A 23,210-nucleotide genomic window follows, 5' to 3' on the forward strand; every position below is an offset into this window, starting at 1 on the left:
TCCTTCATGTACCTCGGCCATTTCTTGGGCAGCCTCGTATGGGCTGAGGCATAATAGTAGTAACCCGTCTTCACCCTTATGGTATAATTCATTTTGGTATGATACGTAATTCGTGGCGAAGACCTTCGTTATCCGGTCGTGTTTCCCATTGGGGTTATCGAGGTATCGTAACATCGTCTTTCTCCAATCATCTGGTTCTAACTCGACAGCACATACTTCTATGGGATCTCCCCGTTCTAGTAGGGATGGAAGCGACATCACCTTTGTGCGTATTATGTGTGCGCGCCGGAGAGTTTGCCGATTAATCAAGGCTGGGTATGATCGCAAACTTGTGGCTGCAATTCGGCTTAGCTTGCCCCCCGTGAGTTCTGCTCCGGAGGGGATCTGGGCGAGTTCGTCGGCGCCTATGTTGTGAATACGTGAAATATGTTCAAATGTGATCCGTTCGAACAACTCGACCAGGTAGGTGGCGACCATGTGATAGGGTGCTAAAGTACAACTCATGCAACGAAACATGCCGTTCAGTTGGTTAATCACCAGTTCGGAATCACCGAGGACGAAAACGCGGGAGGCCCGTAGATCGTGTAAAACGTGAAGGCCGATAATGAGGGCTTTATATTCGGCCTGATTATTTGTACGGCTGAAATCCAACTTGAGAGAAAAATACCATCGGCAGTGGTCGAGCGACTGAATTGCAATGCCGACACCCGCCGAGGTTGAAGTACTGGAACCATCAAAATGCAGAGTCCAATGGTTATCACGTGTTGTGACTAAACCGATGTCGACGTCGCCTTCCCCAAAACCATAAGGGGAAGGGTGTTGGGCCAAGAAGTCGGCGAGTGCTTGCCCCTTGACGGCCTTTTGGGGTACGTACTGAAGGCTGAACTCGGATAAGGCGAGCGTCCATTTCCTGATTCGGCCTTTGACGATGGGCCGAGTGGGCATGTAACGAATTACGTCTGTTTGGGCGATGACCTGCGTAACTGATGGGAGCATGTAATGCCGAAGCTTTGATGCGGCAAAAAACAACGCTAAGCAAAGTTTTTCGACAGGTGAATAATTGAGCTCGGGTGCATTCAGATTACAGCTAAGATAAAAGATAGCTTGTCACGCCCTATATTGTTATCTTGCGCGAGGAGACAACCAATGGATTCAGCGGCTGCCGAAATGTATAATTTAAGGGGTTTGCCGCGACAAGGTGGAACTAGCACGGGTGGGGTGGAAAGGGCCACCTTGATTTGCGTAAATACAGTTTGATGCTCTTCGCGCCATTCAAATTTGTCAGTATCCTTAAGTTTAAGGAGCGTAGAGAATGCCTTCATCTTACCGGCCGAATTGGCGATGAAGCGGTGGAGGAAATTTATCTGCCCGAGTAATGACTGGAGCTGTTTCTGTGTTGTCGGAGGTGGAGCGCTAATGATGGCGCGGGCTTTATTTTCGTCGACTTCAATGCCGTGATGGTGCACCAAAAATCCTAAAAAATTACCGGCCGACACACCAAAGGCGCACTTGGCCGGGTTCATTTTGAGATTATTCTTGCGTATGCGAATGAACGCTTGCCGCAGATCATCCAGGTGCGTGTGGCGGCGTTTAGACTTTACCACCACATCATCGATATAAACTTCGACGATTGTACCGATTAGGTCGTGGAATATCATATTCATGGCTCATTGGTATGTGGCGTCGGCATTCTTGAGGCCGAATGGCATAACTACCCATTCGTAAGTACCGAGTGCCCCAGGGCAGCGGAAAGCCGTCTTGTGGACGTCGGCTTCGGCGATGAAAATCTGGTTGTATCCCGCATGGCCATCCATAAAAGATAGCAATTCATGGTTAGCTGCGGCATCAATGAGCAAGTCTGACATTGGCATCGTATATTCATCCTTGGGAGTGGCCAGATTTAGATTACGGAAATCGATGCAAATGCGAAGGGCTCCGTTTTTCTTTAATACTGGGACGATATTGGCCAACCATTCGACGTACCGAGCGGTCCTAATAAACCCGGCTTTTAGAAGCTGAATTAACTCCTCTTTGATGCCGAGTTGTACCTCGGTCGAAAAGGCTTACACCCATCCTTGATGCGTAGCTCATGCTCTACAAGGTTTCGATCGAGGCCTGGCATTTCGTGGTAGTTCCACGCGAAGCAATCTCTAAATTCCTAGAGTAACTTATGGAGTTCGACCTTCATCGACGGTGGGAGTAGCGCACTGATAAACAATGTTCGAGGATCATCGACCGTGCCTACATTAACTTCTTCTAATGGGTCCTTAACCTGGGGTCGATGGTCTTCGAGTTCGGCTGGTGCGGCCTGAACTTTATCAAAAGTTAGCACGGGGCCGTTATCTGCTTCGACCAAAAATTCGATTAAATTGATGCCAAAATTTGGTTGCTTGGTAATGGCGTACCAATGGGCCAGCAGACGTTCCATTGTTGATGAAACCGCGGCCTGACGCCGTTCTTGTCTGGTGTTATCAATCATCGGCATTGGTGACTAAATTTGCCAAGCCAAGTCGCGCCGAATCCTGTTGGACAGTCTCGGCGCCGACCTCAATCACTTTCTGTATCGAAATTCTCGTCGGCCGCCCATCCTTGTTAAGGCCTTGGAGGGTGATGTAGCTGACGTGATCATCGTAATAGCGAGCCTGAATCATGTTGGTTTCAAATAGCTGATTATTGGCTGGGTGGACTACGACCGATTTGCCATCCCAAAAGATGTGGACTTGGTATAGTGATGAAGGAATGCAACTGGTTTGGTGGATCCAATCGCGGCCAAGTAATGCGTTATAGTCGGTCTTGGAGTCAATGATAAAGAATGCCATCATGTGTTGACGACCGGCAATGCTGACTTCCAACGGGAGTACTCCTTTGGTCTGAGACTTGTCACCAACGAAGCTGCTTATAGTGATACCTGACGGGATGAGTTCACTATCAGAACGGCATAAAGCCTTCATGACGGACATCGGCATAATGTTGACTGTGGCTCCACAGTCGACGAACACTTTAGAAATGGGAAATCCTTCGATGTGAGCCGTGACGTACAACGGCTTGAGGTGTTGGAGATTAACCGAGGAGGAACGGGGAAATAATTCGGCCAAAGCTGCCTTAAGGTTGTCCCCGTTTCGAACCTCCCTATCGTCGTCGTTTGCGACGAAATCTACTTGTGTTACTTCCTCAGCGACCACGTCTCCGTCCAAGAAATTTGACTGGTGGGTACTTGGTTGGAATTCGGCTAGTAGGACGTGGACCATGCTGATCTCCATATGTTCGAAGACCGAATGACCCATCGGATCGTGGTCGTCGTCTTCCGTAGAAGTAGCCATAGTATTAGTCGGCGAAACATCCTCAATCGAACTTTGGAGTGCCTTGGTGTGAACCGTCATCGGAGGCGTGTTGACCGAGTCGAGTTTGTTTTGGCTATTGTCCTCGACTATGTTTATTGCCGAAGACTTATTTTGGTCCTGCGTTATGGGAGCTCGTTCTTCATAGGCAATACGGGTGTTCCTCGTGTCTAGATATGTATCCAAACGTGCTATCCTTTTTTCCTCGTCGGCCGTGAGGCCGAAGAGAGATACAGCCGAGAAAACTTCGAAATGATAGCGCAAATGCTGAAGGTCTTCGAGTGACAAGGGTAATTCGGCCGCGTCAATATCTGTGTACGGATCGACCTCAAAACCAAGGACCCGAGCCTCACGTATATGTTGAAATCTAGCTTTGATCGCTGGGTCGGAAGTTTTCTGAATAATTTGCTCGGCATCAGGGCAAGTTAGAGCTAGGTCGAGGGCTTCCTGACATGCCTTGGGTAGTCCATATAAGTCATTCGCGAAATACTGCTTATGAAACTCGCGCATGTACTCCAGGGATTCACTGAGGAATGGAGGGTGTAAATTGCGTCGTATTTTGATAAACGGCTCGCGCGATGGTAACGGAGAAAGTTTCCTTTCGGCCTCTTGTCTAAAATGCTCGAGACAAGCTCTCTTCTCCCCAGGCCGGAGAAGAAGCTTGATACGTTTCTCAGACTCTTCAATAGTGGCTTCAATGCCGGGAGTCGCTATTTTTCTCCCTTCGACTAACTCGGTCATGATAGTCGAGGTTGACCGTTCACTAATGCTTTCCACAGCCTTTTTTGGTTGCCACCGGTTGGCTAGGCTGGTTTGCGCTTCCCGTCATCGAGCCATGCAATTTCTTTGTTGGCGACGACGTTTTTGAGATTTAAACAACGCCGTATATAGGCCAGTCGGAGAATTGTAACTGTACCAGCGTTGATCCGACGTCCTGGGTGGTTTGAAAGTTTTTCGATCGGCTGGTGGGCCCGAACTGCTGGTATTGCACGAGTAATAATCCTCATTATAGAAAGGTGTGTCAAAGTCAAGACGCCGCCTGATCGGGGCCTGGTCTACTGGCCGTACTTGTGGGCCGAGTCTATTAAACACTTGGCGTCGTGGACCGTTACCAAGTCCCCGTGGCGATGTTGTAGGGTTCGTGGATGGTGTCGAAGATGTATTCTTCCCAGGTTCGACTGGTGTTTTACAATGGTCGTATAAAACCCTTGATTCATGATTTTCGTCGGAACTCAACCCCGTTATAGGCTCATCGATGGGTGGCCCCGAGCGTTCCGTAGGCGATGCATTTGAGAATAAGTCAATCTTTAGTCTTGTCTGACCATTCCGTCTACGGATATGCTGCACCGGGACGTATTCGGCATTCCCTTTGTTTTTAGGAAGATGAGCATCCACCATACCAATTGTTGTTGAAAGGAAGGGATTGACGTCGACCGCCATCTGCTTTTCCGGAAATTTCAACTTTCCTTTCTCGATCCAACTTTGAATTGTGTCTTGGAATACAACACAATTATTGGTTGCATGCTTATTAGAATTATGATACTTGCAGTATATCTTGCCTTTCAATTCATCGGCCTTGGGGATAGTATGTCCCAGCCGAAGCTTAATGATTTTTGCTGCCAATAATTGATCGCAAAATTGCATCGGCTTTGGTGATGTCAAAAGTGTATACTTTCGATAACTTACTCATCTCCTCGGTGGCCGAATGGGTTTTGGTGTCTTTGGAACTCACTTAAGTCAAAGCCTTGCAGACGTAAGGTTTATCTATTACTATCTCGGCCGCATCCACACTAGCATACTGAGTGTCCTCGCTTTCGGCCAATGCATAACTAACCGTGGGATTCTTATACAACGTCCCCCGGGATGGTGACTTCGATACCTTTTCTTCTCGAAGCAGATAATCATATTGTTCAACGTGTTGAGCAAGTTCATACATATCTCGAATGTTTGCCCCCTTAAACTTTTTTTTGTATTCTACGTCCAATCCGTTGAGGGCGATCCTGACGAATTCCACTTCGGGGAGAGGTACTCGGCACCAATTCCTGGTCGACTTAAACCTTGTCAGGTATTCCATTGGAAATTCGTCGGACGCTTGAGCTATCCTGGCCAACGATGATACGGACATCTCCATCCTTGGCCGATAGAATTGTTCATGAAACTTCTCGACTAACTCTTCACAACTCTGCACGGAGTTGGGTGGGAGATTAATGTACCAGGCGAAAGCTGAGCCTGTCAGTGAAAAATTAAACAGCCGTAATTTATAGAAGTCGATATTGACGTCTCCACACTGCGCTGTGAACCGAGCCACGTGTTCTAATGAGGATAAAGACGATTCCCCGACGAAGAGACTGAAATCAGGCATCTTAAAACCTCATGGGTATTCAAACTTTTCTACATAAGCCGGGTATGGATGGATGAATTTTGGAAACTTAAGCCCCTTCTTTAGGGTCGAGTCAATCATTCTCTGGACTTCAGTCATGTTTACGAAGACGGCTTCTTCTCCCTGGTTTGGTCCCTCGGATCTATTGCCCGGACCACCTCTTTTATCTAAGGTGATTGGTTGTGGCCGGGCGGACCCTCTCTCGGCTTGTATTGGAACATTCATAGAAAGCTGCCGAGGCTGGCCGACCTGGCCATCTTCGAAGGCTTTACTGACCAACAGTTCAAGCATCCTGGTCTGTGTATCGTTGTTACTTCGTATTGCTTCTAGTAAATCATTCATCTTTTGACCAATCGACTGCTCGACCTGTCAATACTGTTCATCAAGTTGTCTCCGAAGAAACGACCTAGTTGGTGGATCAGAACCCTCTCCACCATCGCCGTCGCAATCTTCCACTATTCCTTCCACGAACATGCCTGCTGTTTGGTTAGGGACCTCTGAGTTGTGAGGTTGTCCACCGAGATAGATTTCATTTTCTCGGCGTGTTGCTCTTGTGGCCTCAGGCGGCGCAACAATGATCGGATTTTTTGCAGGGTGCAAATCCTGCCCAAGGCCTTGCACTGGTAAGTCAGCCGTTAACTTTCCCATGATTGTTTTCTTCTTTATAGACCGTGTCTCAATGGTCATGAACTCCGAAGGTTTAGCACAAAGGTCCCACCGGGCGTGCCAAAATGTTGACTCTAAAAATTACCAAACCTACGTGGCGCGCAGGCCAAGTAACTAATAAGCTAACTACATCCTTCGGTTGAATGCGGGGCGTGCCAACTCGTCGGCCGAGCTTGACCGAGGAGTAAAATTTGTTGATGTCGCATTGAGCGCGTCGTTGACTTCTCTATCTTGCAATTGCGACCGAGGAAGGAATAATCTCGATCTCTGGGTTCTATAGCCTGAAGACAAGGCTACTAGTTCTGCGGAGTTCACAAATCGTCGGAGCCCGATTCGGTCACTGTGATTATATTCGTAAGAGTATAAGCATGCCGAATCGAGACCAAACTATGTGGGCACAGGTACTCAAATGTGATGTATGTCTTGATGGTAAATGTAGTTCGGCCGTCAGAATGCCGAACCCTGAAACTTACTTGCGAGTATCCAATTATAAAATCACTCGGCGTCCAGTACGCCGAGCAACACAATTCGTAGCCCCTGACTACGCCGAGAAGGCTAGCAAGGTGACCTCTACCAACAAGGGTTCGAAAACCCTTCTCGGCCGAGACTTAGATAGATAACCGGTCGGCCTCGACGCAGTGCTGTTTATCCAAACTGAAGGTGCTCGCCGGGTGCCTCCACAGTGCTGTTTATCCAAACTGAAGGTGTATCGGCAGAAAAAGAAAAGAAAAAAATCTCAAGGTATTTGAGAGGTTTTGCGCAGGGCAATTGTATGCTCAATTGAAAGGGGTTTTCTGTTGCGTGATTTCTTGTATTTATAGCACCCCATTCCTTGAGACCGATTTGCATCCTGATCTGGATTGGGAGTCCTTGTTCCGCTTCAACTCTAACTCGAACACACCTACTCCCACTGGGTTTCTGAACTTTCCCCCCTTTCGAGGCTTTATTCTTTGCCGGTCGGGAATCCAGGTCGTACCAGGACTTCCTCGACCCTTTCTGCTTATCTGGACCACTTAGGGTAGGACCTGTCCGACCCTGCCAACTGGCCCGGGATTTATCATTCGGCCCATAGTATTTGACACAGCCTTGGGCCGAGCACATCCTGCTGCTCGGCCCAACAATATTATTTTGGGCCCAAACAGTAACATTAGCCTCTTGCCACAAACTTACGTGTGTGCCAATTTGCTCTTACATATACATACATACATACATATATATATATATATATATGTTATTTTTTATTTGTAATTTTATTTATTTTATTTTCTTTTAATTAATTTTTTTTTAAATTAAAGCATGAGGCAATTTGCCCTTTTAGATGTTATTTTACTTGTAAGTTTATTCCGTTTATATTTGTTTTACATATTATTTTAAAGATTAAAAGAAAATAATCTGTCCACTATATGGGTAGTTTATTCTGTTAGTAGATTTTTAAATTAAATTAATTTATTTTAAAATTTTAATTAAGGAGGGATACTTTTGAAATTATAAATGTTTCATCATTTTCGCCTTCTGGCTTTATATATATAGAGATTAAAATTTATAAGAAAAAAATTGTCCACTATAAGGGTAGTTTTATTCAGTTAGTTGATTTTCTTAAATTAAACTATTTTACTTTAAAATCTTAATTAAGGATGGGTATTTTTGAGATTATGAGTGTTTCACCTTTTTTGTCGTTTGGATATATATAGAATTCGGATCCTCTTTGTGAGGATCCCGAAGATCCGTCAAGCTTATCCATTCATCGTATATCATACGGTCAGAAATTATTTTAAATATTTTTATTTAAAATTAAACACAAATATTACTTGACAAAAATTGACTGCATGATGTACGATTAACGGACACGATTAACGAATCCTCAGGATCCTTACCAAAATAATCCGGAGAGGATCCTGTTGGATATATATAGATGACACACAACTCAATTCCAGTTCCTCCCAGAAAAGGAAAAGGAAGGTTATCAAAAAGGAATCGTATAAGTTTTAATTAACGCTGCAACATGCTGGCTGATATATGTAAAAACTATTTGGTTCGCGTACATTCACTAAGGTTTATTTTATTTTATTTTATAGAAACAATAAAGAATTTCATTGATGAGAACAAACACGTACAACCAATGTTACATAAAGGTGTTGAATGGGTATAATTCTTCAGTGACCAAATATCTTGATTTGGAGATAAATTCGCACAAATTTTCTAATAAAGAAAACCCCTACATGGCTACCATAGGTCCACAACACACAAGAACCATAAGCTACCGGTGTAAACCTGCCACAATTATGGCATACATAACAAATCTAGCACCGGAGCACAAAATCCATCGCAAGAACAAGGTCACAAACGACTTGCCTAAGCGATATAACGCAGCCTGATATGCAGCACAAAACAACACAAAATAAAAAACTAAGTAATCTAAGAATGGAACCATCAACCAGCAAGCCTTCATGGTGAGGACAAAACCAGTTCTAGAGAGATTTATAGCAGCCATAGGAAGACAAATTACCATAGATCAGACCAGGTAAGGTGGCTTAGTCACAGTCAGCGGAGTAGCACACAACTACCATAGAAAACAAGCAGTATGAGATGGATATGACCTACCACAACCATATATCCTAACCCAAATCACAAAAAATCCCAAAAATAAGTGGGCATATTGCGGATTTAGGAAGAAACTCCAACAAAAATTGGAGGGTTGTCAGAAAAAAAACTGTGGGAAAGGGAGGGGGAGTTGGGCATCCGGGGGACTGGTGAAAAAGAGATGGACAAATGGTGGTAGGTTGAGGAGCAAGAGAGATGGGGGCAGAGGGAAAAAAGGGGGTCATAGGTCAAGGGAGAAGAAAGAGGTGCATCAGAATAGTGTGGTTGTGGGTGAAATTGAAGGAGGAAATGAGGGGAAGAGGAAAGGGGAAGATAAACGAGGTGGAGGAGGCTGCTGCTGAGCCTATGCCAGAGCAAGGAGCCAACGACTGCAGCGAGAAAGCTAGGGTTTGGATCTTAGGTCGAAAGAGAGGAAGAAAGCTAGGGATAATGTATCATCCTTTTTCACTAAGGTTAAAATTCTTTGTTCGTGTGTAATATATTTTAGGTTTTTTTTTTATTCGGACGATGCTAGGAAGACAACTTTTAAACTAACTTTTGTCAATCATATTATGTAGTTGTTGACTTGGATTATTATTTAAGTGTTAACTAATGTGTTAATTTCCTATTAGTGACACATCATATATGATTTGCAAATTTGGTCTAAAAAATTGGTTTACCTAGCATTACTCTTTTTATTCCGTTTTAAGGCCTTTTTTTTAGCAATTTGTAGAATTGTAAGTAATGAGCTGCTAAGTAAATAAGAAGCCTTGAATGTTAATTGTGTATGCACTTAGTCTTTTAGAATGACAAGTGTGAGGCTCCAATATGTAAGGCTAAAATAGCCATGTGTAGTGATCCTAGAAATTAGCTAGATGTGTGGCTAAGATCAAATGCGATGTGTGTGGATCCAATTAAGGCTAACAGTCATGACATGCACGTATGCAACTTCTGCAAGAGAGAAGAAGAACATTCATTCCTTTTGCATCCTTTTATTCGCTCTCTATCTCCATATCGCATAACTCAGATAAATCAAGAACACTAACATGGCCTTAGAGCTAGGTTGGATCATTTAAGTTTGGGCGTAAATTTGTGAGGTCACTGAGCTGAATCAAAGCTCAGTTGAAGCTCGGTGAAGGTCGCCGGAGTTTCGTTATCATTTGAGAAGAGAAATCGATTTATTCAGACCAAAGATGTTTGGATCTGGAAGCTCGGAAGTGAGAACTATGAGTTCTGGAGAATTAAGATGGTAACAATCTTCAAATCTCTTGGGTTATGGAATCTGGTAGAAAATGGGATTACAACCCCCGATTCAAAGAAGAAGAAGAAAGTTGAAAGGTCATCAGAAGATGAAGTTGATGAAGAGATGACCACTGTGTTCATGAAGGACGCGAAGGCTTTAGAAATTATACAAAATGCAGTCTCTAACCAGATCTTCCCTTAGATTATCAACGTTAATTCAGCTAAGATGGCTTGGGATATATTGCATGGAGAATACCATAGTGGTGATCAGGTTAGATCGGTAAAACTTCAGAATCTTAGATGAGAATTTAAGTATGCTAGGATGCGAGATGATGAGTCCCTATCTAGTTATCTTACAAGGTTGAATGAACTGATTAATTAGATGAGAACATTTGGTGAATCTCTTTCTAATAAGAGACTTGTGCAAAACGTTTTGATTAGTCTAAGTAAAACTTATGATTCTATTTGTTTGGTCATAGAAAATACAAAGTGTCTAGAAACTATAGAATTGCAGGAAGTAGTTGCAATCTTGAAAAGTCAAGAACAACGGTTTGATTTACATACTGTTGATACTACTGAAAAGGCATTTACATCATTGTCAATGAGTCCAAAAAGGCAGAATAGGAGTGGAGCTCAAACTGGTCCATCAAAATTCCAGAAAAATTGGAATTTTAAGGGCAAGAAATGGGATTTAAAACCCAGATTTCAATAGAAACCCTTCACTAGTCCTGCACAAAATTCATGTCCATCATAGTCAATGGGTCAGGAATCTACCAAACCATAGTGTAGGGTGTGCTCTAAGTTTCACTTTGGTGAGTGTAGATATAAGGGGAAGCCTAAACACTATAACTATGACAGGTTTAGACACTAGGCTAGAGAGTGCACTGCAGGTAAATCAGTGCAAAAGGCAAATAATGCTAATCAAGTGGAGGTGATAAGGAACCTGTTTTATGCAAATAGCACCATCATTGAACCAAAGGTGAATGGAGAATGGTATGTTGACAATGGTTATAGCAACCATATGACAAGTGATTCAAAATTGTTGATTGATATAAATACAAATGTGGTTGGCAAAGTTCAAATGCCTATAGGAGAACTTGTGAATGTGGCAGGTATTGGTACTCTTGTGATAGACACAATCAAAGGTAGAAAATATGTCAAGGAAGTAATGTACTTACCTGGGTTGAAGGAAAATCTGCTAAGTGTGGGACAAATGGATGAACTTGGTTACTACTTGTTATTTGGAGGAAAAATGTGTAGTATTTTTTATGGCCCATCATTGGTACTTAAAGTTGAAATGAAAAAGAACAGGTGTTATCCTCTAACACTAGTACCAAACGATCAGGTTATATTGAAAGCAAGCATTTCTAAGCCTACTTGGGTATGGCACAAGAGACTAGGCCATTTGTATCTTAGAGGTCTTCAACAACTCAAGGACAAAGATATGGTACATGGACTCCCACAATTGGAAGAAGTTGATGAAGTTTGTGAGGGATGCCAACTTGGAAAACAACATAAAGAATGGTTTCCAAAAGAATAGGCATGGAGAGCAAGAAATCCTCTAGAATTGATACATGTAGATCTTTGTGGTCCTATGCAAAAATGATTCTCTTGCTGGTAACAAATATTTTATGCTCCTGGTTGATAACAGTACAAGAATGGTGTAGGTGTATTTCCTTAGATACAAGTCAGAAACACTAAACTGTTTTAAGAAATTCAAGTCAATGGTGGAATTACAGAGTGGTTTTAAAGTGAAATGCCTGAGAAGTGATAGAGGTGGTGAATTCACATCCTGTGAGTTTAATAAACTTTATGAGAAGGAAAGAATTCCAAGGCAACTCTCTATGACCTATACTCCACAGCAAAATGGAGTGGTGGAGAGAAAGAACAGGATAGTGGTTGAAATGGCAAAAGCCATGCTGCATGACAAGGGTCTTCCATATTACTTATGGACTGAGGCTGTACATACAACAATATATATACTAGACAAATGTCCTACAAGAGCTCTTGGGAATGTAACTCCATTTAAAGCTTACAGTGGTAGAAAGCCGGGAATTGCTCATCTTAAAGTTTTTGGTTCCCTGTGTTATGCACATATACCAGGTGAACGAAGACAAAAACTTGATGTAAAAAGCACTAAGGGTATATTTGTAGGGTATGCTACCTGTGAAAAATGGTATAGGGTGTATGATCACATTTCTAAGAAGCTTATACTCTCGAGGGATGTTGTATTTGATGAAAATGCAGCCTGGAATTGGAAGAAGGCCCCTGAGAATTATACAACTGTCATTAATTATGAAGAGTTATCTGAGCTGCCTAAAGTTACATCACCATAGATAATTCTTGGAAGTCATAACTATGCTTAGTCACCAAGATTGTCATTTTCTCATGAATCACCAAGTGATATAAGTAGCAGCATGAAACAATCTCAAGCTTTTGATCACACTCCACTAAAGTGGAGGAACTTCGATGATGTTCTAGCTCAATGCAATCTATGCATTATGGTGCCTGAAAAGTTTGATGAGGTAGCCAAAGATGAATCATGGATGAAGGTTATGGAAGATGAACTGTCAATGATTGAAAAGAATGCAACATGGGAGCTAGTGGACAGACCAACCAACAAACCTATAATTAGGGTTAAGTGGGTGTTCAAGACCAATCTTAATCATGATGGTACAGTACAGAAGAATAAAGCAAGACTGGTAGCCAAGGGGTATGCTTAGAAACCAGGTGTTGATTATAATGAGACCTTTGCACTTGTGGCTAGACTCGATACAATTTGAACACTAGTTGCATTGGCAGCACAAAAGAGTTGGAGACTGTACCAACTAGATGTCAAATCTGCTTTTCTGAATGGAGTACTCGAAGAAGATGTTTATGCAGAACAACCAGATGGTTTTGTGGTCAAGGGGAATGAAGACAAAGTGTACAAGCTTCATAAAGCTTTGTATAGCTTAAAATAGGCACCAAGGGCCTGGTATAGTGAAATTGGCTCTTATTTTGCTCAATATGGATTTGAGAAGAGTAGAAGTGAGGCCACTCTATATACCAAAACCAGAGGAGAAGCATAAATTTTGATTGTGTCTTTATATGTAAATGATATTGTGTACATGGGGAATAGTCAACCAATGTTGGAGGAATTCAAGAGAGACATGATGACAAAGTATGAAATGACAGATTTAGGGCTCTTGCATCATTTCTGGGAATGGGAGTCATCCAAATACACACAAGCATCTTATTCATCAAATAAAGTATGCTACATTTTTGTTAAGTAAATTTGGCTTAAGTGACTGTAAACCTGTCTCTATACCTTTGGTTACAACTGAAAAGTTGAGTAAAGATGATGGTAGTGGTCCAACAAATGAAGAACAATATAGGAAGATAGTGGGAAGTCTATTGTATCTCACAGCCATAAGGCTTGATGTGATGTATGCATCTAGTCTACTTGCTAGATTCATGCAATGCCCCACTAATAAACACTATGGAACTGCAAAAGGAGTTCTTAGGTACATCAAAGGAACTCTTGATTATGGTTTGGAGTATGTGAAAGGAAGAATGTAATCCTAATTGGCTACTGTGATAGTGACTGGGGTGGTTCAATTGATGATAGTAAAAGCACCACAGGGTATGCTTTCTCCTTTGGAAGTGGAATTTTTTCTTGGGCTTCAATCAAACAGAACTATGTAGCATTCTCCACTACTGAAGCAAAGTATATTAGTGCATCAGAGGAAACTGCACAAGCAATTGTGTTGGAAGATTTTGGTGAATTTCAAACTGAGGCTACTCCACTTCAGTGTGACAATATTGCTGCAATTGCCATCACAAAGAACCCTGTGTTTCACCAGAAAACTAAGCATATCGATCGAAGATATCACTTCATCAAGGATGCTCTACAAGAAGGAATCATTGATCTGGTTTACTGCACTACAAATGAGCAACTGGCAGATATATTCACAAAGTCATTAGCTAAGGATCGATTCTGCTATCTCAGGGATAAACTTGGAGTGAAATTAGCTCAAAACTTAAAGGGAAGTGTAGAATTGTAAGTAATGAGCTGATTGGTAAATAAGAAGCCTTGAATGTTAATTGTGTATGCACTTAGTCTTTTAGAATGACAAGTGAGAGGCTCCAATATGTAAGGCTAAAATAGCCATGTGCAGTGATCCTAGAAATTAGCTAGATGTGTGGCTGAGATCAAATATGATGTGTGTGGATCCATCTAAGGCTAATAGTCATGAAATGCACGTGTGTGTGCTCAATTTTCCATTAAGAGAAATTTATTCCTCTCTGCAACTTCTGCAAGAGAGAAGAAGAATATTCATTCCTTTTGCATCCTTCAATCCTCTCTCTATCTCCATATCACATAACTCAGATAAATCAAGAACACTAACACAATTTAACTTATAAACGTAGAATGTGAGAGTATGCATCCAGACCCAAAACCATTGGACAGTGAGTGATGAGACCCATTGTTTTTTGAACATCAGCAATTCAATACGTTTACCATTTATTCAAATACCCTCACACCCAAAACTTTGATGATTCTCTAGAGAGCGCATATAATTTTGGAACAAAATGCGCGAGTTCAAGATTTTGTGCTGTAAAACCCACTGTGCCTACCATATATATAGGAGGCTTGAGTTATTCCTTATGGAATTTCTTTCTCTGCTCGCGGGTGTGGAGAGGAGGCTTGGGTGATGAACCTCAGTCTTCCTTCCCGCTTACATTTGCATAGTGTGTCCTCGCACATACATCTAGTTAGGTCAGGGCAATCATAAACTGATGTGCAGGGAATTTTAATTACTGCATACCTTGCTTCAGCTCCATAATGTATTCCTACCACCAAATTTTCCATTGATTAATAATAATAATAATATATATTCCGAAGGAAATTCTTACACATGCAGAAATTGGGATAGAAAAAAATAAATCCATGCATATTGTTTGCACTTGGTATAATTATTAGAGAAAATTAAGCACTTTACCAGAAGCAACAACCAAGAGTACAACCATGAAAGCTAAAAAAGCGCTTTTTGCCTATCTACTCAATTTGTTGATGGCTAGCGGGAAGGAATTAAGTAATCTTTCGTGGTGTTGAAATTTTGGTGTGATTTAAGAAAACATTAAATTCAATTCCATATCTATTTACATTCATTTGGAGGTTACATGTGATTAAACATTTGATTTATTTGCATACTTATTTGGGGGAGTTTCATTGTGATTTATTTGTGTTTAAATGTTTGAGCGTTGGATGATTAATGAAGCAAATTACGGGAGCACCACTGGTTTTTGTATGTTGGCTAAGAATGCTAATCAACCACGTAAAGTTGGGACGAATCTTCTCTTAGGACACTGAATTTGATGCCTGAACTCCCTTAAGTTTTGCTAATTACTTTAATTAGGCTCGTTCTTATTGTTCCCATTTTATTTTATTTTATTTCAAAAGTTTTCAAAATAAGAAGAAAATCTTCTCCGTCTGACAGGGGTCGAATCACCGTCGTCTCTTTCTTCTTGGTGGATCATCCTTATCGTATTTGCTTGTCATTGTTCCTTGTCTTCCCGCATGATGAATTTTTATTACCTGCAAAAGTAAAGATAAAAATATTTAAAGTACTTGTAAGATAGTCGTTGTGTAAATGCTCATGCAAAGTCATTCTCTACATGGATTATTATTTAAAACAACGTATGTGAAAACTAAATCTTAATTAATTATTTGAAGCAAAGTTTGAAAAATGTTGATTTTATGACTTAAAATAATAAAAACGAATTTAATAAAAATAATTTAAAAGATTCGACATAATTCTTTTAATTACTTATGAATTACCCATGCGTATTTTGAAGGTTAGGTTTTCCTAAAGTACGTTCTACTTGAACCTCTAATTTAGAATGTATATCAAACATGCAACTTGTCCGGACGTTCGGATCAATTGTGAACTTAAAAGACTCATTAAGCTTTATGAAAGCCCTTTGAAAAATCTTGCAACCCTTAACACGTGGTGTTCATACTAAGTGAAATTATAATTAAAAAGAAAAATATTATTCATTGTAAGGATAGAAAACAACTTGTTAAAATAAAGTTGAATCGTCAAAACCTCTTTAAGCCGAGTTCTCCAAAGGAGTTTGTAGAGAAACCTAATTGCTAATTAACCTTATTTATGCTACTACAAAATAAAATCCTTCCTAGAAAAGATCTTAGAATAAAGCTAGAAAATAGAATATATGAAGAGATACTAGGAAACATGGAGAAATCTGCCTCCAAACTGATCAGCCTCATTCTGGGCCCTAAGACCATCTCCAATGGTTGGACTAAAAGCCAAATATTTTAGCCCGGAAAATTTAGCTTTTAGCCCAGAAGCAACTTTTCTGCTCAAACCGTTCTGGCCTAAAATTTTAGCCCGGGATTATTAAAGAATGAACTTAGGTTTTTTTTTTTCTTAAATTAAATTTAAAAAATAAATAAATATGTAGACTATCGTAAATTAATTTTATGAACATTTTAATAAAAAAAAATTTAAATTCCGATAAATATTGAAAAATCACTAAATTTTCCACAAATCAAGCCTTCAACTTTTACCAATCTTTCAACCCTGGGCTAACTTTCAATTCACCAACCTTTCAACACCAAATTTTCAATTCACCAACCGTTCAACACCAAACTTTCAACTTTCACCAACCATTCAACACCAAACTTTCATCAATCATCCTCTATATAAACATATGTCCAATATTTGTTGATCATACAACCTTTCAACGTTCAATGATCCCTTATATTCACCAATATTTCAACTTTCGAAGAGTTTTTGTTTCCTAAAAATCCTCAATATCTCATCAATGGGTGATAGAAGAAGGCGTAGTATGGCAATGCAGATGGCACAATACCAAACAAGGATGGAGATTGAGGATGCATAATTGTTCGACGCCGAAGTTGAACTTATCAACTCGTTTATGCAATCTGAGCACCATGGCGAATCTAGCCATCATGGTTCTGTCATGGGGCGTTCATATGTGCAACATGATAGAGAAGAGTGTCATGATTGAATGATGAAAGATTATTTCACCGAGCGTCCGAGATTTCCTGCTCATGATTTTCGAAGGCGGTTTCGGTGAGGAGAGAGCTTTTTGAAAGCATCTTGAATGCAGTTGTTAATCATGACCACTACTTTGAAAGGAGGGTAGATGTCGCAGGCCGACAAGGTCTATCACCTCATCACAAGCTCACATCTGCTTTTCGCATGCTAGCTAATGGATGCTCTGTAGACTCAACTGACGAGTATTGCCGACTTGCAGAAAGTACTGCTATTGAGAACCTGAAGTGTTTTTGTAAAGCAATTGAAGGCATATATGGAGCCACATACCTCTGTAACCCAAATCGTGAAGACTTGAAGAGGCTTCTACGCAAGGCAGAAAAAAGAGACTTCCCTGGCATGATAGGAAGTCTCGATTATATGCATTGGGAGTGGAATAATTGTCCTACTGCGTGGGCTAGCCAATTCAAAGGCCGTCATGACAAGCCAACCATCGTGCTCGAGGCTGTGGTGTCTTACGACATATGGATTTGGCATGCTTTCTTTAGCGCTCCTGGATCAAACAACGATATCAACGTTCTTTGGTCTTCTCCTTTATTCGATAATGTTGTCAATGGATGAGTACCAGAATTTCGGTACAAGGTAAATGGTAATAGGTATGAGCTATGTTACTACCTAACTGATGGTATTTATCCTAGTTGGTCTACCTTTGTCAAAAGTTTTTCTCATCCCGATAGTGCAAAGAAGAAATTATTTTCATAGAGGCAAGAGTTTTACAGGAAGGAAGTGGAGAGAGCGTTCGAGATTCTACAAGCTTAATGAGCCATTGTTAGAGGGCCTGCACGATTTTGGCAGTCTGAAGACCTCCATTCAATCCTGATGGCATGCATAATTTTGCACAACATGATTGTGGAAGATGAGTACATTGAAATTGAAGAAGATTCAGACGAAGATGTGGATGATGACCAACCAACACATGTAAGAGCTATTGCAAGAGATGTTGAATATCTTGCTCCAACCACATATGAGACCCGACAGGATAGGGTCACCTTGAGTGAGTATATGAGACGTTTAAATAGAATTCAAGCTCCTCAATGTCATGACACACTCCGTAAAGATTTGGTTGAGCATGTATGGCATCGAGAAAGTGAACGTTGATGATGTTGGTTAAGCATTTATGTAATAATTTTAAGTGTACTATGTTGTTATTTTCTAGTAATAAATTTAAGTGACTTTTGTGCAAAGTATTTTGTCTAGTACGTTGGATAAATGATTAAATGGAGGGTGAATTATTAAAGGCATCTATTCTACATCAAAGTGGGGAATAATAAGACATAAATTATTGGATAATTAATAAGACATAAATTTAATAAAGTACATAAACTTAATACAAATGATAATTCACAAACCACAATTAATAAACTTAATTAATAAAGCACATAATTCATACACTACATAAACTTAACAATCATATCCACCATCTTCACTTGGTGATAGACTTCGTTGAAATGTTGGGATATAGGGTTCAAAAGATTCATCATCTTGAAACATACTCCTTGAGGCAGACTTTCGCATAATTTCCTTTTGCTTACCACGTAAGAACTTCTTCCTCTCTGGAGTGTATTTGCTGAGGTCCTTCATCATGAATTCAATTTCAAACCTATTTTCCTCCCTATCCGAGATTTCCTTCATTTGCAAACGCATTCGGGCCGCTTCTTCTTGGCGAGCGCTATGAGTTTCATTCAATTTTGCAATTTCAGTATCAAAGTGTCCACTCATCAGATCTTGGGACTTCCCTTTTCTCTTTGCTTCCTTTTGCTTATCTCTTCCTGGGGGCCTTGCAAAAGAAGGAGATGAGGTCATTTCATCGACACCTTCATCGACGACATTTGTCTGTGCAGCTTCACGTTGAAATAATCTTCCCCATTGTTGGTCCGCATCGGTTCCCCACCTTGGGCAATCCTTGAGGATGTCCCAAGCATGTTGCAACTTAAAAACTTGATTTTTTGATGTTACTCTTGTCTTGTAAATTTCCATTGCTTTGTACCCTATGCAAAAAATACATAAAAATAATTAGTTGCAACATAATATTATGTACATGACAAATAAAATATCAAGAACAAAAATCACAATTTCTATGGCGCTCCTCCCACTAGCCATGCCAACCACGGCTCTCTCTAAGCTTCCCTTCCATAAAGTGCATGCTTTGTTGATAGTCTTCCACTGATCATAAACACCACCACCATCCCGCCTGCCGCCATTACAGTTTTCTTGAAACTTTGCAATGATTTTATCCCAAACATTCTTATTTTGATTAGTGCCAATTGCACCATCTTCGCTAACAGAAACCCATACCAAGCATAGAGCAACATCTTCCTCAGAAGTCCAATTACGACCTCTAATATGCTCTCTTGCCATGTTGAACAATTTGGAAATGGAAAGAAATGGTAGAACAATAAATTGGAAGAATTGTAAGAGAAATTTGAGTTTTGTGTGGATGTTTGAACAAATACATAGGTATTTATAGAGTTTTTGGGTGAATTTTGAGTTAAATAATTTTTTTAAAATTATTTTAGCCGTTAGATTTAAATTTAGGCCATTAGATTTTTTTTTACCGTTAGATTTGATTATATTTGATCTCAACCGTTGGATTCAATGTATTTTAAAATAACATATTTTAAAAAATCAAATTTGAATCTGGACCGTTAGATCAACCAACGGTCCTTGAAAAACAGCCATCGGATTGAAAATGTAGCCGTTGGAGGTGGTCTGGGTGGCCGACAAGCCGCTGACAGCGGGGCCCACCTTGTCGAGAACGGATTGCATGCGCTTCGGGTGGGGTACGTTGGAGCGTGAATGAGCCGAGACTGGCCCAATGGCAAACGAGTCCAGTCGCGCCGGGGGGGGGGGGGGGAGGAGAATTCTGGGGGGTATTTGGCCCAACCTTAACATTTGGCATTTAGCCCAATGTTTTAGCATGGGTTGGAGATGGTTTTTTTTTGGGGGGGGGGGGGGGGGGGGTGGGGATTTGGGGGGTAATTTAGCATTTAGCCCACCACCATTGGAGGTGGTCTAAGGAAGCTTTTTTTTTTTTATTTTTTTTATTTTTTTTTTTGGGAACAAATGATATTATCTACACTAGGGGGTGGAGAAGTGTGCTAAGCCTCACAATGGGCTAGCAATTATGTGGGTTGACTTCGCATTTGGCGAGAGTCGAACTTAAGACCTTTCACTTACAAGTAAAGAGGAATATCACTAGATAGTAGTACACCAATGGAAGTCTCTATTTAGGAACTCCCACCACCACTTTTAATTACTCATTTAAGGACTTTGAGAGAATCTTTGTGTCCCTAAAAGAATATTGCCTTAATCAGTAGAGTCCTTATAGTAGAGTCCCTAAATTTGAAGCTTTTATGATTTTATGTGATAATTTGATTAGGTGCATATTTTTTGTTTATGTTATCCCTTTTTTAATTAATTAAAAGCATTAAAATTACAAGCATTAAAATCACTAAGATTTTCAATCAAGATTGTGAGTCCTGTTTTCTACTCAAGATGCACATTTTTTTTGCTTATGTTAACCATTTTGAAATCAATTAAAAGCATTAAAAGCTTCAATTAAGATTGTGGGCCATGTTTTCAACTCAAGGTTGTCCCTATACAGTCCCTATATGTGAGGACATACACTATGTATCCGGTGAGTCCCTATACTTTAAGGACTCACTTTCCGATCTATTGGAGATTCATTTTGTCCCTATATTTGTTTTATACCCATTTTATACGGTGTTTAGGGACTCCACTGGAGAAGGAAGCTTATTTTAAAGATTAAGATTTCCTAACCATATCTCCAGAAAATATCATCTTGGACACCAAAAAATCCAAAAAATCCAAAGAAAAATATGAAACTTTGATATGAACAAGTTGAGAGACTTACGAACGTCCTCCAATTGAAATCACTTCAAATTTATCCATTTAATCACTTTTTTTCTCAAGAGAAAGTCGCATATCCTACATTGAAAATATGAAGCAAAATATCAAAATTTCATCAAAATAATTACTAGAGCATACTAAGAATAGGGTTAAAAATATAGAATAATATCAACTCGTCGCCACGTTTTCATTTTGAATCCCACAAGTGAAGTGATTAGCGTCCTTAATTATGATTAGTTCTTTTTTTTTTTTTTTTAAGCCGTATGAATTGTTAGGCTCCTCAACTTGAAGACGCAAACTGGAACAAATTTGGATCAAATCTGGGAGATAACACTGATCTGGTCTGTTTTCGTTGCGATTGGTACACGAGACATCAATGGGAGGATCTTCTTGAGCTAAGTTGTGTATTGTTTTTGTTTGTTTGTTTGTTTTTTTGAAGATTATTTTCATGCAGTATGGAGTTGAAAATGAGCTAAAAAGGGAAGGCAATTACCTCTTTTACTTATTCACTTGCACATTATGGATTGCGGGAACAAAGAAGCAACTTATGGGACAACGTTGCTCCGGATTGGCTGGTTGTGTTGTTGGAAGGTGATATCCAGGATGGCTTAACGTTGCTATTTTTTTGTGGTTGGGGATGGCTAATTAAACCCTGTCGTGAGCCGAAAATCTTGATGCGCAAACCTATATGGAGGACACACATTGTCGAGCTGATTCGAGCGTGGCATTCCTCGGGATTTAGCATCCCAAAATTGTGGTATTGAGGTGAGTGTGATCCTTGAAACAATTCTTCAATGTAACAAAAATAAAGCCATGTAGTGTTTATCCTATTCAAATAATAATATATGTTATTAGTATATTTTAAAAGTGAGATATATCAATTGTGTCATCCACCTATATTATATTTACCTTGAAGTCTACGAACTTTTTTTTTATTGCATTCGTTACGATATTTGATATCATTTAATGGCATTGTTAATAAGCATCAAACTCCTTTTCAATTTATCTTGTGTACAAAGTTTAGAAATTGAAATAGTTTTTTGCAGGACAAGCAAGCCAAATCATAAGTTTGTATAACTATACTTTACTATTTCAAGTTAATAGGTTTCATTTTGCATCTGCAGATATCTCATTTACTAAAAAGAATATCACTAAATCGTGTCCACTAACAATTGACATTTCCTCATTTGATTTGGAGAACAATCTCTCAGGCCCCGACAGATCATCTTTGGTCCACTTGACATTCTCTGCATGGAAGGGGATTCTAAGCTTGTCATCCAGATGATGCAAGATGTTTGGATGCCCCTTTGGCATCTTAAACCTATCATAGAGGACATCAAATGGTTGACTTCTGAATTTTAACATATCAGTTGAAAGCATATTTATAGGGAGGCTAATTTCGTGATGAACGCATTAGCTCATGTGGGCCTCACTGTTGACAACCCACATTTTTGGGATTTTTGTCTTCCAACTTCGGCTATGGAGGCTTTTAATTTTGATTGTATGGGAAATAGTTGTATTAGAGGTTTTAAGCTTTAATAAATTTCTTCATAAAAATAAAAAAAAAATAAAAAAAAGACAAAAAGAAAGGCTCACCACCCTAACTTGTGAGCAATACCACTGTATTAGTGGGTTGACACCTGTCACATGGGATAACCATGACTAACAATTGAAATTCTTAGCAAGATTTTTATCAAGGCTCATGTAAGTGTTGGAAATTTTGAGTAGATATTTTATTGTCCCACATTGGTTACCACCAAAATGTTCTTTTACTTTCTAGGGCATTGTCTCCCTTAGAAAGTGATTAGAGTGATGGACCATGGAGAATAAAATTGGGCTTAGCCTTGAGTTTGGATTTTGGAGTGTACTAATTAATATATATTTAATATGTATATATTTTTGTTTAATTTTGGATTTAATTAATTAATTTTTATATCAGCAGACTCATATTTTCAAATGAAGCCTGAAGTGATGAAAGAATGCCAAAGAGCAAAGCACCCCTATGAAAAGATGTGCCTTAACAGACGCATCCCATTTAGAGCACATAAA

General features: G+C 40.1%; 1 protein-coding gene across 1 annotated transcript; it reads left to right on the plus strand.

The window, feature by feature from the left end:
* The first annotated feature begins 17,167 nt into the window (after positions 1 to 17,167).
* LOC103951464 lies at positions 17,168 to 17,852 on the plus strand. Its single transcript, XM_048567791.1, has 2 exons — positions 17,168 to 17,188; positions 17,301 to 17,852. The coding sequence occupies exons 1-2, from the start codon at positions 17,168 to 17,170 to the stop codon at positions 17,850 to 17,852; spliced, it is 573 nt and encodes a 190-aa protein (XP_048423748.1).
* Positions 17,853 to 23,210: the final 5,358 nt, after the last annotated feature.

This window comes from the organism of the source record quoted next, unplaced genomic scaffold, assembly GCF_019419815.1.
Source record: "Pyrus x bretschneideri cultivar Hongxiangsu unplaced genomic scaffold, Pyrus_bretschneideri_v1 Contig46, whole genome shotgun sequence".
Lineage (NCBI taxonomy): Eukaryota > Viridiplantae > Streptophyta > Magnoliopsida > Rosales > Rosaceae > Pyrus > Pyrus x bretschneideri.

What these genes read in the sequence shown, in the direction of transcription:
- LOC103951464 (XM_048567791.1), top strand. Translation starts at nt 17,168, where the DNA reads ATGGCGAATCTAGCCATCATG. An exon ending in TGGCGAATCTAGCCATCATG is followed by an intron (nt 17,189 to 17,300) that starts GTTCTGTCATGG and finishes TGATTTTCGAAG; the next exon opens with GCGGTTTCGGTGAGGAGAGA.